The sequence below is a fragment of the Chrysemys picta genome, chromosome 20 (genome assembly GCF_011386835.1).
Source record: "Chrysemys picta bellii isolate R12L10 chromosome 20, ASM1138683v2, whole genome shotgun sequence".
Taxonomy (NCBI): Eukaryota; Metazoa; Chordata; order Testudines; family Emydidae; genus Chrysemys; species Chrysemys picta.
The window spans coordinates 16,569,242-16,588,921 of NC_088810.1; the positions used below are offsets into that span (position 1 = coordinate 16,569,242).

General features: G+C 49.0%; 1 protein-coding gene across 1 annotated transcript; it reads left to right on the plus strand.

Moving 5' to 3' along the window:
• The first annotated feature begins 2,005 nt into the window (after positions 1–2,005).
• On the plus strand, positions 2,006–18,378 carry PSMD4 (proteasome 26S subunit ubiquitin receptor, non-ATPase 4). The gene is made up of 10 exons (XM_065574500.1): positions 2,006–2,161; positions 8,349–8,489; positions 9,898–10,012; positions 12,045–12,131; positions 13,520–13,588; positions 15,798–16,013; positions 16,108–16,216; positions 16,803–16,934; positions 17,569–17,636; positions 18,017–18,378. Exons 1-10 carry the CDS (start codon positions 2,136–2,138, stop codon positions 18,182–18,184), a joined length of 1,131 nt encoding a protein of 376 aa, XP_065430572.1. The 5' UTR covers positions 2,006–2,135; the 3' UTR covers positions 18,185–18,378.
• The last annotated feature ends 1,302 nt before the right edge of the window (positions 18,379–19,680 follow it).

Below are 19,680 nucleotides of genomic sequence, written 5' to 3' on the forward strand. Positions count from 1 at the left end.
GACAGTCCCGATATTTGGGGCTTTTTCTTATATAGACTCCTATTACCCCCCACCACCTGTCCCGATCTTTCACACTTGCTGTCTGGTCACCTTAACTACGTCACTCAGGGGTGTGGATTTGAGTGACGTAGTTATACCGAAGTAATTCTGTACTGTAGACCTAGCCATTCCCTGCCCTAGGGAGCGTAGGCAATCTAAATAGATAAGCAAAAAGAACAGGCGTACTTGAGGCACCTTAGAGACTACCAAATTTATTTGAGCATAAGCTTTCGTGGGCTACAGCCCACGTCTTCGGATGTAGCCCACGAAAGCTTATGCTCAAATAAATGTGCTAGTCTCTAAGGTGCCACAAGTACTCCTGTTCTTTTTGCGGATACAGACTAACACGGCTGCTGCTCTGAAACCTAAACAGATAAGGCAGACAAAGGATAGGAGAGGAAACAGAGAGGGGAAGTGACTCACCCATCCTCACAGCCAGGAATAGAAGAACCCAGATGTCCTGACTCCAGATCCAGTGCCCTACCCACTAGATCACATTGTCTCCCTCATTATAGACGGATGAAGCAAGTTAAAATATCAAAGCTCATTGGTTTGTTACTGGGGCTGACTTTAAACATGGGGTAGAGAGATCATCACAAGCCACTCATGCAGAAGGAATCCCTAAACAAAATGCGTAATGGTCCCAGCTTTGAATTTCACCATCTAAACCTCAAGTCCACCTTTAAAAATGTTTCTTCCAGAGAAACACAAGTGCCTGTTCGGTCCTCTTGAGCTGGTAGTGCAGTGACCCCCAATGGCCAAATATGGTCAGGACATCTCTCTTGCACCAGCTGCTTTTAAAACAGTTAACAAAAGAGTCTGGTATCTTTGTTTACACTGTAAGATCTATAGGTGCACAGGTGGGAGTTTTCAGTTACCACAAGCCTAGTAATCCAAGGCTACCATCCTCTGGGTAATTTTAACTGGCAGGGATGGGATGGATTGAAGCTAAATGTGATACTGATCAAAGAAATGTGCAGGGGAATTGTGGAACTCCTTGCCAGAGGATGTTGTGAAGGCCAAGACTACAACAGGGTTCAAAAAGAACTAGAAAAATTAATGGAGGAGAGGTCCATCAATGGCTATTAGCCAGGATGGGCAGGGATGGTGTCCCTAGCCTCTGTTTGCCAGAAGCTGGGAATGGGTGACAGGGGATGGATCACTTAATCACAGATCACAGAACCTGTTCTGTTCATTCTCTCTGAAGCACCTGGCATTGGCCCCTGTTGGAAGACAGGATACTGGGCTAGATGGACCATTGGTCTGACCCAGTATGGCCTTCTTATGTCCTTAACCAATCCAAGCACTACTCCCAAACAATTAACAGATGCTGCACTCCTCCATGTACTTGACTTGTGGGTACACGCATTCCAAATCGCTCACTCGTTGGCGGGCAGCCACGCTAGGAATTGTTGTAGCAATGGCACATCTACAAAGCTTGTCTTGGAAATAAAGTGCTCGTCCATTCCAGCAAGGTCAGGTTTAAACTGCCAGAAGGGACAACTGTGACCATCTAGTCTGACCTCCTGTCTAACGCAGGCCAGAGAACTTTCTCAAAATAATGCCTGAAAGCTCAACTCAGATAGGGCTCAAACCTACAACGCACAAGTGCCCTCCCTCCCAGCGCTGCAAGTCCCATTATTTGCATTTCACTCATTTCTCTTTTCCCCCGTTGTTATGACAACAAAGGGCTGGCAAGTGAATTCTGCATCAGGGCCAGTAATTTTCCAAAGCAATTTTGTTTGCAAAAACCTGGCAATTCCTCCAGGGCGAAAGCCCATTCATCTGGGCCAAGTAACTTTTCCTGCTGGGGGAATAAAACGCAACTAATCTCCCTGCGTGAGAGGAGTTGCCTGCGCCCATTTTTCTTGCAAGGCTGGGGAGGGAGCAGCTCCAACGAGAGGCCTCCCGCCCCTAGCTGGGGACGAAGTTGTCCTTCTGTAGTCCCTTGGGAAGACGCGATGAAACTACAACTCCCAGCGGCCCTTGCGGCCGACCTTTTAAGATGGGCGCCGGTGATTGGCTGGAGGCTGGGCCAGTGCGAGGGTGGCTTGTTGGCTGGGCCTAGCCCGGCCGGTGTCTCGGAGGGAGGCAAGATGGTGCTGGAGAGCACTATGGTCTGGTGAGAAGCGGGGCCCGGGTCGGGGCCGCGGGACGCTGGGGCGGGGGCCGAGACGGACGTGGTCGGGCCGGGACCCCGGGGAGGAGCCGAGCATAGGCCGGGCCAGGGCCCGGGAAGCAGGAACCGGGCCCCCGCGGGGTTTCCCTGAGTCATCCCGGCTCCTGCGCCGCTGTCTAGGCCCGGCCGGGGGGGCTGTCGGGGTGGGGCAGGCTGAGGGGGAGCAGGGTCAGGCGGGGGGAGGGGGGCTGTCGGGGTGGGGGCAGGCTGAGGGGGAGCAGGGTCAGGAGGGGGAGGGGGGCTGTCGGGGTGGGGGCAGGCTGAGGGGGAGCAGGGTCAGGCGGGGGGAGGGGGCTGTCGGGGTGGGGCAGGCTGAGGGGGAGCAGGGTCAGGCGGGGGGAGGGGGGCTGTCGGGGTGGGGGAAGGCTGAGAGGGAGCAGGGGCAGGCGGGGGGAGGGGGCTGTCGGAGTGGGGGCAGGCTGAGGGGGAGCAGGGTCAGGCGGGGGGAGTGGGGCTGTCGGGGTGGGGGCAGGCTGAGGGGGAGCAGGGTCAGGCGGGGGGAGTGGGGCTGTCGGGGTGGGGGCAGGCTGAGAGGGAGCAGGGTCAGGCGGGGGGAGGGGGGCTGTCGGGGTGGGGGCAGGCTGAGGGGGAGCAGGGTCAGGCGGGGAGAGTGGGGCTGTCGGGGTGGGGGCAGGCTGGGGGGGAGCAGGGGCAGGCGGGGGGGGAGTTGGGCTGTCGGGGTGAGGGCAGGCGGAGGGAGAGCGGGGCTATTCTGAGGGGGAGCAGGGGCAGGCTGGGGGACTCTGGGGGCAGGGCCGGGGCCAGGCTGAGGGGAGGATGAGGCCCGGGTGGGGAAGAGGAGCAGGGATGGGGGGTGTCAAGGAAAGGGGTGGGGTTGAGTTGTGAGGGATGTGGAGCAGGGTCAGGCTGGAGAGGCTCTGTGGGGGAAGTGGGGGCAGGATCAGGGATGGGAATCTGGTTCAGGGGATGGGGAAGAGGAGCAGGGCTGACTTGATGGGGTTGGGGAGGACTAGGAAGAGGGGAGGGCAGGTAGGGGGGCTGGATTAGGATCAGGCAGGGGTGGATGTGTGTGGAATAACCCCAAGCTGGGGAGATTTCAGTGGGGGGGGGAATGCCAAGGGAGCTGGGGAGGGCTGGTGCCGGAAAGGGGGTCTGGAGCAGGGCTGGGTTAAAGTCATGCAGGGGGTGAGTGAAGCAGGACCCAGCTGGGGAGATTTCTGGGAGCAGGAGATGAGTGGCAGGTTGGGAGCAGGGATTTGAAAGAGGCAGAGACCATCCCAGTTCTGATCTGGGGATGGGGTAGGAGAAGATGAATGGGGAGCATCAGTACAAGGTGGTGGGGGGAAGTGGGATCTGTTGGGTGACTGAGTTCTAGGTTGCACTGGAGGGCACAATTACTGCCCTGTGAGGACGAGCACAGTAATAGAATGAGGGGATCAGGGTGTGATCACAAGGTGGTGGGAATTGCTGTCCTTTTCTGGGTTGGTGAGGGGCTGGGCCAGCTGTCCCTTCCAGGCTGGAAGGTGGTTTGGAGCTGAGGTAAGGGCAGGGAGAGTTGTTAGCTTGGATGTAAGGCTGGGCTTGTCTGGGTGGGCTATGGAGATGGCCGTTGTTTGGATTGGAGCTTCTCCTTGGCTATCTTGCATCTGAAGAAGTGAGGTTCTTACCCACGAAAGCTTATGCTCCCAGTACTTCTGTTAGTCTCAAAGGTGCCACAGGACCCTCTGTTGCTTTTTACAGATTCAGACTAACACGGCTACCCCTCTGATCCTTGGCTATGGAGAGCTTTAGTCTAGTGGACAGTGGGTGATAGTCCACGACAGGAGATTCAGAGGTGGGCTGTGCTGGGATGTGGTGACATTAGGGTCAGATGGAATAAGGCAAATATTTGACATTGGTGGGGGAGGGCTTGATGCTATGGAGAAGCTGCAGGGCAGAGTGGGCAGTGTGTGGTGGGCAGACTGGGGGATGGGGAGGGGTGGACTCTGGGAGGATCAGTTGGGACTGAGAAGTGGGAGCATTTGATATAGCTGGACTAGAATCCACTTAACACTGCATCAACAAAGATAGCCAGGGCCTTCTCTGTGTTAACTCACCTCCAGCCCAGTGTGGATTCAACCCCCAACCTTCCTCACTGTCCACCCCCCACATGTTATCTCATAGGGTTTGATGTGGCCCAGAGTAACTTGTTACAAGAGCAGACAATAGAGACTGTTCACGAGATACAGTGTCTGACCTCCCTCTCTCCCTTCCCCCCCTCCTTTCACATCCCCCCGCAAGAGCTGGAGAGTATAAATGACCTTTTAGCCCCCCAGCTCACACACCCTTCCTCCCTCCCCATACTTTCAGTGACTGGTGTGTTTAGGTGGGTTAGTGCAGGGCTGGCATGAAATCCTGGGCAGCTGCAATCCGACTGTATTAGTGTTTTGCTGTTGCTTAATACCAGATGTGAAGTAAAATGGTGGTGTCAGTTTTGGATTCTACATTACCAAGCTGATAGCTAGAGCTAAAACCAGGCATAGGAAATAAGTTTATACTTCAGAGATGCATAAAAAAATCACTAAACATACTATATTGTTCGGTGCACAATAAAGATCCTGGCTACTACAATACCTCAGACCCATTAGTTGCTGTAGTCTAATTACCAAATAGCAGAGATTCATAAGATGCACAAAACTTCCATTGTGGGTTGTATCTGGTAACTAAATAGCTCTTCAGTTAGTTGGATAGAGACATCCACAGTAGCTTGATTTGCTAAGTAACTATGTCAGATTCAAATAAGAGACAGTGTCAGGTTAATTATTGTTCTCTTGCAGCTGTTGATGTCATGACTTTGGGGGAGTGAGTTCTGAAATTGGAGTATAAGATCCCAGATGTAGTGAGATCGGTCCATGGTTGCCCTGTACATTGTATGGTCACTTTCACCAGTGCAGAAGGCTTCCATTCTAGTCTGGCAGTGTATTTATCCTCAGTCTTACCCTAGGTTCACATGGTGACAATCATAGAATATCAGGGTTGGAAGGGACCTCAGGAGGTATCTAGTCCAACCCCCTGCTCAAAGCAGGACCAATCCCCAGACCAATTTTTGCCCCAGATCCCTAAATGGCCTCCTCAAGGATTGAACTCACAACCCTGGGTTTAGCAGCCCAGTCCTCAAACCACTGAGCTATCCCTCCCCCGTAAGGTGCAGGGCAAGAAGTGCTGGGCCATGGGTGTGTGTGTAGTGGGTTAGACCAGGGCACTGGGATTCATGAATCCTGGTTTCTGGCCCACGTCATGCCACTGGTACTGTGTCACCTTGAGGAGTCATGGCATCTGTTAAGAGTATTATTAACTTGCTTCTCAGAGTTGTTGTGAGAATTAATGTTAGCAAAGCACTTTGAAATCCATATGCCACGCATCCACTTCCATTCATTGTGTGTCAATGAATGGCTGCTTTTTGTAGTAAAGAATATTTGTGTTCAGCAGCGCACAGTGTGACAGGGTTTTGCATTTTAATACAGACTGATGCCTCCTGGCATGAGAAAGTGGCTTTGTGTGCTACAGCCAGGAGAGCAAGGATTAAAACTGGATCCTGGGCCGTGACATTCTGTATGTGAAAGGTTTAAAATTGCCCAGACACAAAACTACTACATAGTTGCTTCTGTCTGTTGAGCTCATTCCACACACCAGGGGCTCCTTGCCTCCCTCCGTTTGCCCCACAAGCTGTTTGTGTGTCTTATTTCAGGAACTCTCTGCAACCCCTCATTGCCCCATGGCAGGGGCTCAATGTGCCCTCTGTTATTTCTTCTGTCTGGGGGTTATGTCATGCAGGGGCTCAGCATTTTAAACTGGGAAGAAGGGAAGAGCTGAGATGTGGGTGGCATGGAAGGCATCAGTGGCCTCCTCAACTAGTTCTTTGATCTACAGACTGGTTGAAGCTGGTAACTCTGCTAACTAGATCTCTGGGATGCCCCCTTCCCCGTTTTGTTTTTAACCAAAATCCATAGGGTTCTGCCCATTAATGCCTAGACTGAACATTCGCTGACATTTTTAGAATGGATCGGCTCTGGCATTCCAAAGTTATGTTATTGACAGACATGCCATCAAGTTGAGTGTAGAGCAGTGGTCACCAACTGGTAGATCCTGGAGCCTCTGACAGTCGTCCGGCTGCTAAAAGTCTGGCGGCGCAGCGGGGCTAAGGCAGGCTCCCTGCCTGCCCTGATCCCACGCTGCTGAGTCCTGGAAGAGGGGCGGGATCAGGGGGTCTCCGCACACTGCTCCTACCTGCAGCTCCCTTTGGCTGGGAACAGGGAACTGTGGCCAATGGGAGCCGTGGCGGCAGTGCCTGGGTGCAGCGTGTGGAGCCACGTGCCTCCCGCTCCGCCAGGGCTGTAGGGATGGCAGCTTCCGGGAGCGGTGTGGGGCTGGAGCAGGCAGGGAGCCTGCCTTAGCCCTGCTGTGCCACAGACCAGGAGCCATCTGAGGTAAGCGCCACTGGCAGGAGCCCACACCCCAGCCCTGAGCCCCCTCCTGGAGCCTGCACACCATACCCCTTCCTGAACCCCAACACTCTGCCCCAGCCCAGACCCCCCCTCCTGCGCCCAAACTCCCTCACAGAGCTTGCACCCCTCAACCCCTCCTACACCCCTGCTCCAGGCTCAGCCCGGAACCCCCTCCCACACTCCGAACCCCTCAGCCCCAACCACCTGCCCCAGTCCGGTGAAAGTGAGTGAGGGTGGGTGAGAATGAGCGATGGAGGGAGGGGGGATGGAATGGGCGGGGGGGGGGGGGTTCGGGGAAGGGGCTAGGTAGATCCTGGGTTGTATTTAAATTCAAAAAGTGATCTTGTGCGTAAAAAGGTTGGAGACCACTGGCGTAGAGCCTCTCTTTGTTCAGCCAATCCTAATATTAATGAAGGCACTATCGTAGCAAGCCATCAGTGTTGTAGATGTGCTAGCTTGCATGGAATGGGTTAGCCTGCTAATGGGTGGAGAGTAAATCTGATTTACATTGTCAGTAGCTAACAGGTCATGACTGCTCCTGTTAACTGAGGGGGAGCTGGGATGTTAATCTGTCTCTTTTGGGAACAGAAGTGAAACCACAAAGCTGGTAATTCCCTGCTTGATAATACTAGGCACATGTTTAGCACCTTTCACCCAAGGAGGTTAATGCACTTTGCAAAGAGCAAGTGAGAATTAGCCCCATTTTACACAGGGGGAGGGAATTGAAGCGCAGAGGGGTGACTCACCAATAGCTCGCCCAGTGAGTTAGTGGCAGTGTCCAGAATAGAACTCAGAAGCCCTGCTTCCCAGTCTCCTCTTTTAACCCCGAGACATCACGGTATCCCAAACAGTCAAATCTGTATAACGGGGGGTGCTTGAACTGTGGGACACAGCCCTGGTGACAGCTTGCCAGGAGCCTGACCTGCATCGAATGTTTCACTAGCGCCTGGGGTTGAGACACACCAGACGACCGTTCTAGTCCCAGCTCTCATTGACTCTGTGTGACCTTGGGGAAGTCTCGCCTGCCTGTGCCTCAGTTTCCCTCTCTGTAAAATGAGGGCATGGATAGTTGTTCACCTTTGCCAAAGCACTTTAGAAGCTACAACTATAGCGGTGCTAAGTTGCTATAATATCAAAAAGTTGTAGGCTACTTCTTAAAATGTCAAATAAATGCTCATAACCCTAAGAGATGCTTGTGTAGATATACTGATAGGAACACGGGTATTGCCCCATCAGGTTGATCGAGCTATTCTTTATCCTGTCTCCAGCCATGGCTAATACTGCTGATGGGTGAAGAGAAATTGCTTGTTCTTTGTGTTCACCTGCAAATCTTACAACATGCAGCTGATATTGAGTGCGCTTCAGCTTGAAGTTACAGGGAGGGGGTGCTGTATTCCCAGTTCTAGGACTCATGGACTGGGCTCTCAGTCTGTCCTATGGGCCCAAAGGGCAGGCTTCTGCATTGTTCTACTATAACCAGGGCTTTAAAATGGATTTGGTTCTTGCGTCTGAATTTCAAGATTCTCTCTCTGCCTTAAGAAGTGGCAAGGACGAGGAGACATGTATGCTGTTAGCTGTCTGACCACAGATCTAGGATCCTGAGGCTTCATTTTCATGAACCAGCTTAGGGTAAAAACAGACGAGCCTGTTTTTTAGTTCTGACCTTATCTGATTCTGTATTTCAGTGTTGACAACAGTGAGTACATGAGAAATGGGGACTTTTTACCTACTCGCCTGCAAGCCCAGCAAGATGCTGTCAACATTGTGTGCCACTCGAAAACCCGTAGCAACCCAGAGAACAACGTGGGGCTCATTACCTTAGCTAAGTACGTCTGTAGAGTTCCCCCTCCTAGAAATCAAAATGTCTCCTGCTCTCCCACCCAGGTGATGGGTGTGGTCTAGTGTGTAGTATTTCCCAGCCAGTGAGTTGCAACCCCCATGTGGGTAGGGGGTCATGAAAGGCAGTGCGGGAAATAAGGGAGGGGATTATAATACAATCTACAACAGAGATCCCGCTCCCTGCACACTTTGATCCTGCAAGGTTAAGTATTCTGTCAGCCTCTCAAAAAACACAAATTACATAGGCTTATCAATGATGCAGTTCTGACTCTTTTATAGTAAATGTAAAGGAGTTACAAACATTTTTGGGGTTGCCAACCTGAAAAGGCTGAGAAACACTGATCTAGTGTATTGAGCACAGATCTAGGAATAACTGGCTTCTGCTGTTTTCTCCATGTGACTGTGGGAGACCCTGTGCTTCAATTTCCCCACCTGTAGAATCATAGAATATCAGGGTTGGAAGGGACCTCAGGAGGTCATCTAGTCCAACCCCCTGCTCAAAGCAGGACCTAATCCCAACTAAATCATCCCAGCCAGGACTTTGTCAAGCGGGCCTTAAAAATCTCTAAGGAAGGAGATTCCACCACATCCCTAGGTAACCCATTCCAGTGCTTCACCACCCTCCTAGTGAAAAAAGTGAAAAAGTTTTTCCTAATATCCAACCTAAACCTCCCCCACTGCAACTTGAGACCATTACTCCTTGTTCTGTCATCTGATACCACTGAGAACAGTCTAGATCCATCCTCTTTGGAACCCCCTTTCAAGTAGTTGAAAGCAGCTATCAAATCCCCCCTCATTCTTCTCTTCTGCAGACTAAACAATCCCAGTTCCCTCAGCCTCTCCTCATAACTCATGTGCTCCAGCCCCCTAATCATTTTTGTTGCCCTCTGCTGGACTCTTTCCAATTTTTCCACCTCCTTCTTGTAGTATGGGGCCCAAAACTGGAAACAGTACTCCAGGTGAGGCCTCACCAACGTCAAATAGAGGGGAACAATCACGTCCCTCGATCTGCTGGCAATGCCCCTACTTATACAGCCCAAAATGTCGTTAGCCTTCTTGGCAACAAGGGCACACTGTTGACTCATATCCAGCTTCTTGTCCACTGTAACCCCTAGGTCGTTTTCTGCAGAACTGCTGCCTAGCCACTCGGTCCCTAGTCTGTAGCAGTGAATGGGATTCTTCCGTCCTAAGTGCAGGACTCTGCACTTGTCCTTGTTGAACCTCATCAGGTTTCTTTTGGCCCAATCCTCTAATTTATCTAGGTCCCTCTGTATCCTATCCCTACCCTCCAGCGTATCTACTGTAAAAGATACTACCTTACAAGGGGTATTGGGAGGGTTGATTAATGGTTTGAAAGGACTTTGTATAACAATGCAACCATTTATATTGTTCTAGTAACTGTGAAGTGTTGACCACACTTACCCCAGACACGGGACGGATCCTTTCCAAATTACACTCAGTGCAACCCAAAGGGAAAATTACCTTCTGTACAGGAATCCGAGTTGCTCATGTAAGTGACACCTTGTTCATGACTTTTCTTAAATGAGTCGTCATCTTGCATTTCTATAACCCCGCTCATCCTGAAGCATTCTGCTAACTGCTAGTGTGGCCTCCTAGATAGAGCACTGGACTGTGAATCAGGGGACCTAGCTTCTATTTCTGGTTCTGCCATTGGCCTGCTGGGTGACCTTGAGTAATTCATGCCCCCTCCGTGCCTCAGTTTCCCCATCTGTAAAATAGGGATAGCGATACTGACCTCCTTTGTAAAGTGCTTTGAGATCTATGGATGAAAAGTGCTAGATACGGGCTTGGTATTGTAATAACGTCTCATCATAGTTTAGGATACTAAATACCTTCATTTGAAAGTGCAAGGTGAATTTAGGCAAGTGGCCTGTAACTACCCAAATTGGAATTGAGCCAGGTCATGGGATTTAATGTAATCCAGTCTGCTACCATGTGAATAATTCTATTGAGAAATTGAGTGTGGGGAAATCAATGAGGCTGTTTGGTGAAGAGGAAGAAAGAGAACTATAAACTAGAGAGAATCTGAGTCTGTGGAAATAGCTTTTGATTTGCTACCAAATTGCTGGGTTACAGTTGCAATATATATCATGTATGTGCAGCCAACTTATGGGGGCCAAATTCCGGCAATACACACCCACAAAGGAGAGGTGCCTTTGTTACCCTTAAACATCTGGAATAGGTCTCAAGGTTTAGTCACTCCCTTACTTTCGCTCTATGTGCTTCTCATCTCATGATCTGCTGTGTACATCTGGAAAGCTATTACTCATATATATTTAGAGGGGGAAGGATGGTCTTGTAGTTAAGGCAAAGGACTTGGAGGCCGACCTGGTCTATTGCCAGCTCTGCCACAGATTTACTTATGTCTACACAGCAAAGAAAAACCCACCATTGGCCCATGCCAGTTGGCTAGGGCTGCAGGGCTGTTTCATTGCTGTGTAGACTTCGGGGCTCAGGCCCAGCTCTGGGACCCTCCCTGACCCCAGACGTCAACTTAGCAGTGTAACAGTCCCACAGCCAGAGCCCCACGAGCCTGAGTCACCTGGCACGGGCTAGCCACGGGTGTGGAATTGCCATGTAGACATTGAGTAAGTCACTTAATGGGTCTCTTTTGCCTCAGTTTCCTTGGGTGCGAAATAGGGATCGTAATACCTGCCTCGCCAAGGCAACTAAACGAATGTTTGTTGTGCTGGGATCTTTTGATAGAGAAGTGGCATTATTAGGGCCAGTTCCTTTTAAAGCATCTTGTGGAAGCAGCAGATGCTTAAAGGCAGCTTATTACAATATGGCTTATGTCATCTTGAAAATACTCCTCAGTCTAATGAATCTTGCTTCATAAAAGTGCCTCCTGATACCTAGCTCAGGTTCAACCCCTTACTCCAAGGTGTATGTGTGTGTGTAATAGCCCATTTTTTCCATCCCATGCAACTCCTCTCCCTCCTGGGCATTTACATTTTCTTGATACATCAGTCACCATCAGCTTTCTGGGATTGTTCAGCTTGGAAAAGAGATGACTGTGGGGCAAATATGATCGAGGTCTATAAAATCATGACCCGTGTGGAGGAAGTGAATAGGGAAGTGTTATTTACCCCTTTACGTAACACAAGAACCAGGGGTCACCCAGGGAAATTAATAAGCAGAAGGTTTAAAACAAACCAAAGGAAGTACTTCTTCACACAAGGCACAGTCAACGTGTGGAATTCGTTGCCTGGGGATGTTGTTAAGGCCAAAAGTATAAGTGGGCTCAAAAAAGAATTAGATACATTCATGGAGCATAGGTCCCTCAATGGCTATTAGCTAAGATGTTCATGGATGCAACCCCATGCTCTGGGTATCCCTAACCTCTGCCTGCCAGATGCTGAGACTGGACGTTGGGGTGGATCACTCAATAATGGCCCTGTTCTGTTCATTCCCTCTGAAGCAGCTGGCACTGGCCACTGTCAGAAAACTGGATGGACCACTGTTTTTACCCAGTATGGCCATTCTTATGTTCACCTTGGATGACAACTCTTATTTTCCAGCTGGCTTTGAAACATCGTCAAGGCAAAAATCACAAGATGCGCATCATTGCCTTTGTTGGGAGCCCTGTGGAAGATAACGAGAAAGATGTGAGTAAAGCATGACCAGTTATAGATGTACGTTCATGGGTATGTTTAATCCGTGATGGTGAGCCCTCAGGTCTGGTTTACACTACAGACCTATCTTGTATAACTATGTCATTCTCACTTGGTGTGAAAAATCTACACCCCTGAGCGACATAGTTCTATCAACCTAACCCTCGTGTAGACAGCACTGTGTTGATGGGAGAGCCAGTGCAGCCTTTTAAATGTAAATGTGCCCTTAGTTTTCACAGCAATTTCTTTATCTAGGTGTTTATACTGCTCTCATCACCCTGATATCAAGTACCTAATAATTTCTGCTTTCTTGAAACTGGAACTGTTCAATGTTTTTCTGAACTGACTGTGTTGGTCAGTCTTTATATCCAGAAAACACAGTTCTAAGAAATCTTAATGAGCATTGATATTACAGCAGTCTTGTGAATCTGTATCAAGAACTGTAAGGCTCAAAGCTTATGTCCCAATGAGACAACTGTTTAGCTGATAAACCCTGCTACTAGAATGTGAGCTATTGAAAGGGGGTGGGTGGGTGTGAAAATGGAAAAGAAGGAACAATACAAATAAACTAACTCGGCTCTCTCTTAGAGAATGCATAGTGTCTTAGAGTAACAGGAAGAACAGGAGTACTTGTGGCACCTTAGAGACTAACAAATTTATTAGAGCATAAGCTTTCGTGGACTACAGCCCACTTCTTCGGATGCATATAGAGTGAAACATATATTGAGGAGATATATATACACACATACAGGGAGCATGAACAGGTGGGAGTTGTCTTACCAACTCTGAGAGGCCAATTAAGTAAGAGAGAAAAACTTTTGAAGTGATAATCAAGCTAGCCCAGTACAGAAGTGTGAGAATGCTTACAAGGGGAGATAGAATTTATCTCCTCTTGTAAGTATTCTCACACTTCTTATCAAACTGTCTGTACTGGGCTAGCTTGATTATCACTTCTGAACTCTTAATTGTATTTGTCTGGGTGTTTTTTTTATTAAAAAAACATTCAGAATTTTAGATAGGTGCCTTTTTAATTAAATCAAAGTACATGCAATTAAAAAAGTGACGTAATGTAATTCAGATTGTCAGAGTGTCTCTTTAAAAGAAGCTTGCTGGCTTTAAGGATTGATTTTAAGTTCTGCCTATTTAGTTTTCATAGGAGTATAATGGAGATGAAACCTCTCAAACATTTTACTGTCCAGAAATAATCTCTTACTCGGAAGCTTGTATAGACTGTGGCACCTGTAAATTAGATGCTTTTATATCTGGCTTTGTGTCCTGATGAACAAATCCCACGCACTTTTGTCTGCTTTCTGTTATGTGGAGGAGATGTAGGAGCTGAAGACAACTGATGAAGGGCTAACACTCCTTTCTCTTTATTGCAGCTGGTGAAACTGGCAAAGCGCCTTAAAAAGGAGAAAGTAAATGTTGACATTATCAACTTTGGAGAAGAGGTGAGACTTTTAAACTGATCTCCCAAGAGTCTTTGAAATACAAACTCCAGCCAGGGTTTACATCTCATTTTCAAACACTTGGCTCCTATCTGTCTGGGAACATCAGTGAAGAATACTATCACAATTCCCCCTATCTTAATCTCTTCAGCAGGGATTTTAAGGCTGAGCTATTCAGACAACAGAAATCCTTCCATTAATGTTTTGCAGATTCCAAAGGAGACTCTCTTCTCAAATATGCCCCTGCTGTGTTTCCTACCCAAACATTTCACACTTCTGCTAGTGCTTCAGTGAAACAGACTCTAACTAAAAGTGAAATTGACTGGTCTAGACTCACCATCAGTGAAGGGCAAAAAGAAAACAAATTGGATTTTTAAAATTCTTTGTTTCCATAAACAAAGGTATTGAAGGACATCCTTTCTTTTAATATTTTTTTAACTTCGTTTCTGCATGCTTTAGTCACCTGCCTTTTCACAGTGTTGGGGTTAAAATAGAAAGCCAGCTGTAATTCTGAGTTTCCTCCATCAGTTTGTGGCACAAACCTTTGTATGTAAAACATACTTTACCCTTTGTATTTAAAACCCCAACCCATCCTTAGGATGAAACCTCTAAGGCAGTGTGCAGTTACCATATTCCCTGGCAACCATGCATCAAAGACTTTAATTACTGTTCATGAAATATACTGACAGGTTTCAGAGTAGCAGCCGTGTTAGTCTGTATCCGCAAAAAGAACAGGAGTACTTGTGGCACCTTAGAGACTAACAAGTTTATTAGAGTATAAGCTTTCGTGGACTACAGCCCAGTTCTTCGGATGCATATGAAAATATAAAATACACTTCTTTATGAAATATACTGTTAATGCTCCGGAACACACCTCCGTGAGTCGCAGGCTACATTAGTCAGTGTTGGCTTCAGACTTCCTTGGGCAGAGGGCTGTATTGTGATGTAAGGCTAAGGAACAGTGGGAAGAGTTGGGAATACAAGTGTGGTTGAATTTTGTTGGTCTGGCATTTAGTCCTGTGAGGTGACCCCTCTCCATCGAAGTAAGTGAATTCCTGGGTTATCTTGTCCTTGCTGGCAATGCCCCATATAGTGTCTCACCCCTATGCCTCCGAGTGGTGTTTCTGAGCTGCAACACTAGCTATTCAAGAATCTAATCACCACATTAAAAGACTTTGGTGGTTGGTTTTAGAACCAAGCTGGTAATGATGTTCCAGGTGAGCAGGAAAAATAATAGGTCTGGCGGTTTTCCCTTCTCTTCCCCAATAATCCCTACTCCACTTCCAGATCTCCAGGGACATACTTGCTTGAAGGGAGCAACCTTCACGGAGCCTGCCTAAGTTCTGTGACTGTTCTTTCCTGATCGTTAGAGTGTGGGTGGCATCAGTGATGCCAGGATGATACCCCAGCCAACCTTCTTTGCTACGGGCCAACCCGTACTCAGCGGAGAATGATGGTTTATTCCCTAAACTGAGACAGCTGAATCCCAGAAACCTACCACAACCATTCCCAGCATAGCTGCTGATCAAGATGCAAAGCAGAGTGGCCTGATGCCGTATCACATTGAACTGCTCTATCTGGGTAGATACAGCAAAACCTCAGTGTAACATTGATTCTGGTGGAGGGCAAAGTATGAAAATTAATGCTGTATTCAAGACACGGGGTGTCCATGTTAGAGGAGAAATAGGACCAATTTTGTTCTGACTGTTGGGTACAATCTCATCTCTAGTGTTGCTGATACACCCTCAGGCTGACTGCAGATAACACCCATAAGGTTCGTGATCCTCCGGTGAGATCACACCACTATGAAAGGAAACTGCTGGCACTTCCTTTGAGCAGGACTCTAAAACACGAGCAAACTCAGGATGAATTGAATAGAACAATGTTCCGGGCCGACTGTCCTCACTCTGCACAGAGACTTCCTGGGAGGAATTTTAATCAGTTGCCCATTGGAGGGGGCCCATTATACGGATGGCCTCTTCCAGCTCTGAAACGTGGCGTGTCTCCATACCCCTGGTGCATACTGATCACCGTTCTCTGTACTTCTGTATTTATAGACGAGTTCCCTTCCTGAACACCAGTTGGTAAGAGGACTTAAGGGTTATTACAGCTCATAGGGCAGCCCAGCATCATCTCCTTTGAGCCAAGCCAACGGGAAGAAGTCAGCCTGGGTTCTAACCTCTCTCTCTCTCTCTCTCTTCCCCTCCCCTAGGAAGCCAACACAGACAAGCTGACTGCCTTCATTAACACCTTAAACGGCAAGGATGGGACTGGTTCCCACCTGGTGACTGTGCCCCCTGGCCCTAGCCTTGCCGATGCCCTCATTAGTTCCCCCATTTTGGCTGGGGAGGGTGGTGCCATGCTTGGCCTTGGCGCTAGCGACTTTGAGTTTGGAGTGGATCCCAGCGCGGACCCAGAACTGGCTCTGGTAAGAGATGATGGAACCAAGAATCGGTTTGAAGGACCCAAACTGTTTGTGAACGTGCTGTTGCTTTGAGTTTACCCCATTTTCTGCTCCACAGGCGCTGCGTGTGTCCATGGAGGAGCAGAGGCAGCGGCAGGAGGAAGAGGCCAGGAGAGCTGCAGCTGCTTCCGCTGCTGAGGCAGGAATTACAGCCACTGGTGGGGATGGTAAGAAACCAGGCCGGGGATCTAATCCCTCTTCAGTTGGAGGGGCCGGGGTGAGCAGAGTAAAGCAGCGAGTTCGATGCAGGGGGGAGAGGGAGTCTGCTGATGCAGCCAGATCATTTTGTACTGAGATCGTGTCTAGCCTCCAGTGCTAAGCAGGGACACCTATGCGCTGCAGGGGATTCATTAGGGAGGGGTACACTTCCTTTCAACATGGTAGTTCCTTATATCCCCCCCCGTGTGGTGTTCCCCTTCACCTGAGATGTAAAAGGAGGCCCTGATCACTTGCACTGGCTAGAGATCCCATGGCACTTTCCACGAGAATACTGTTAGCCCCAGTATCTCAGCCCAATCCCTACTTGGGTATCTACAGTCTGCCTTCCCTAAAACTGCCCCTGCACTTACAGCTGCATGCAGTATTTTTTCCTGTCCTGAACTGTTGTGCATTGTTGCTGTGCGCTTTGTGCAGCTGTCTCATCCCCCCCCAAGAAGTGGCTGCCCTTCAGTGATGGGGAGGAATTCTTCTCTGAATACAGAATATGTTGGGGAATTGCTCTAGGAACGTGTACTGTGTTTATCCCTGTGCTAGATTCGGACGATGCCTTATTGAAGATGACGATCACCCAGCAGGAGTTTGGGAGAGCTGGCCTGCCCGACCTTAGCAGCATGACAGAAGAGGAGCAGATTGCTTATGCCATGCAGATGTCTCTGCAAGGGCCAGGTGAGTGGCTAGAATTTAGCACAGCTGTCTAATCCCCGAACCCAAATCCTGTGCTGATTGAGCTGTCCCAGTGATTTCAGAGACAGCAGCTGGGTCTCGACACCTGTGAACGTCTGACAGAGGTTGGGCACCCAAAAATTGAGATGCACAAAATGAGTGAGTGCTTGTCTGAGTCGGTCTGGATTCCGTGAATATCCTACCTGTCTGGGGGCAAGGGGTGTCAGAACCTTCACGTCAGGCCTTCAAGCCTGAATCATCTTTCTCAACTCTCACTATTCTGCCTTGAGGCTTCCTGCTGCATCCATCAGTATTATCCCAGGCACCTCTTGATTGATGTGGGGTCTGTAGCAGGGAGCAGCAGATCAGTGGGGAGGGAATGATCTGCCATATGCGGCTATGCATAGGCACAGCTGGGTAAGGCAAGGATGGGATCAAGCGCTGACAGACTCCTGACCGGAAGGCCTGCAATTGTGAATGTCTGGTTTGTGACACTCCTGGCCCACTAGCTGCCACAGGCAAGTCGCCTTCAGCATCTTTACATACACACACCCTGCTGACAACCCAGCATAAATACTATTGCAGTAAAGATGGTGGTGAATACTCAGTAGCCAAGACATTTCTTTCCTCTCTTCAGAGTTCGCCCAAGCTGAATCAGGAGAAGTTGATAGCACTGCAGCCATGGACACATCAGAACCTACCAAGGTGATGGTCTCCCCAGCCACCCCTTTCCCAGTCTTTCACATCCACTCTGTGTAGAGTCCAAACTCCCCCTCTCCTTAGACTTGGTTAACATAACAGTTCAGTTCAAGCCTTGTCAGTAGGATTGGCTGCTACTGGGATTCCTCCCTGAGGACTGCTCAGCTCGCACCCTAGGTCCCCCTTTCCCCACAGAGCCACTCCCATCTCCCTTATCAAAAGCTGCCAGGCTCAATGAGTTCCTGGAATCCACGTAAACCTTCCCTAGCATGCTCAGCACCTGCTAACAGGGTGCAGTGTTTCAAGTAAGCAGTACCAGCCTGTTAGATCCCAGTATATCTTCTCGATGGGGAGTGGGGAGTGACTCTCTCTTCATGGATGTGCAGGAGGAAGATGATTACGACGTGATGCAGGATCCGGAGTTCCTACAGAGCGTGCTTGAAAACCTGCCTGGCGTCGACCCCAACAACGAGGCCATCCGCAACGCCATGGGTTCCTTGGCCTCGCAGGCCTCCAAGGAGAACAAGGACAAAAAGGAAGAGGAGAAGAAGTGATGGCACTGGGGTACCGGCCTCCCTGCCACTGACAAGCGATTGGGATAATCTCAGCCCTGCATGTTCCGGTCCATGTAACCTAATAACTTCAGTTTACTTAATCACGGTTCTCCAGGTAGCTGCGGAGCGATCACAGGGCGAGGGTAGGAAGTTTTTTTTTCTTGATGTAATAGTTAATAAAAACGTTAAATTTTTTTCCATCTCCCTTCTAAAGTAACTATAGAACATGCTAATGGTTTTTTTTAGAGGCGCATAGGAATTGGCAGGGGTGCACCTTGCCCAGTCTCCTGACTCCAGGCTGGAACCAGCTGCTTCAGAGCAGGGTGCAAGAATCCCTGCAGTGATGGGGTGACCCACCTCCAGGGAAATCTGCTCCCTTAGACCCATGAGGTTAGGGGAGAGGGCTTCACTTAAACCAGATTAGTTGGGTCCAAGTGAATTCCTTGCATTTCTTAGGCCTGGTTTAGAGAGAGCTTTTGTACTGATACAAGTGTCAGTTAGGGGAACGCTTCTCTTTTTACTGATATACCAAGACAGCCCCTTGTCTGGACTTGATTATACTGGGATAGAGGAGCCTTATACTGGTTTAGTGCATCCCCTTCCTGTGTGGGAATAGCTGTATTTGTATGAAGCACCCTTTTGTATGGAGATATAACTGTACCCAGGGTCATGGTGGGGGTGTTGTGCTGCTTTAACTACACCAGTGCAACTTGTGTGTAGACAGGGCTTCTGCCATGGAAAGCTGCGTTGCATAGTCTGCAGCCCCTCTAGCGTGCAGGTCCCCTAACTTAGAGCAGGAGGCCCCGGTATCCTGAGCTGCCTTAAACTGAACTGAATCCAAATCCAACCTTCCAAGTAACATCCCCGGCTTGCTGATCTTAAATATATTCCCTTCTCAGCTTTGTGGTACATAGGGACCTTTGTGGTAAAGGAAATAAACCCCCAAGAGCCTTCCCCACTATGCCCAGATCCTGCAACACTTAATCAGTTGTGTAACTTTACTCACAGGAGTAACCCCATTGAAGCAAACAGGATTATCTGCCTATGGAAAAGTTATGCATCAATCTGATATCTTGGTGCTCTAAATCTAGCAAAGGCTTAACAAGAGCCAGTGGTGGGAAGTGGAAGTTGGCAAGGCTCAGACGAGAGAGAGGGCGCAAATTGTTATCGGTGAGAGAAACTGACCAACAGAACGGAATCACAAGGATGGAGTAAATTCTCAGAGTCCTTCAATCAAGACTGGGATGTCTTTCTTGAGTAGGTACTCCAGCTCAGCTCAAGTCATTGGGCTTCATGTAGGAATCGCTGGATGAAATTTTCTGCCCTGTGTTACGCAGGAGCTCAGACTAAATGACCAGAATGCTGCTATACATACGTAAGAGTTTGCTTGCAGGAGTGATGCTAGTGTGCTTCTCCTGGAGCCGTTCTCGTGTGTGCATTGGGGAAGGGCCAGAAGGAGAGTTAAATTTTAACTTTAATTGCCTCTTTATTAAAAG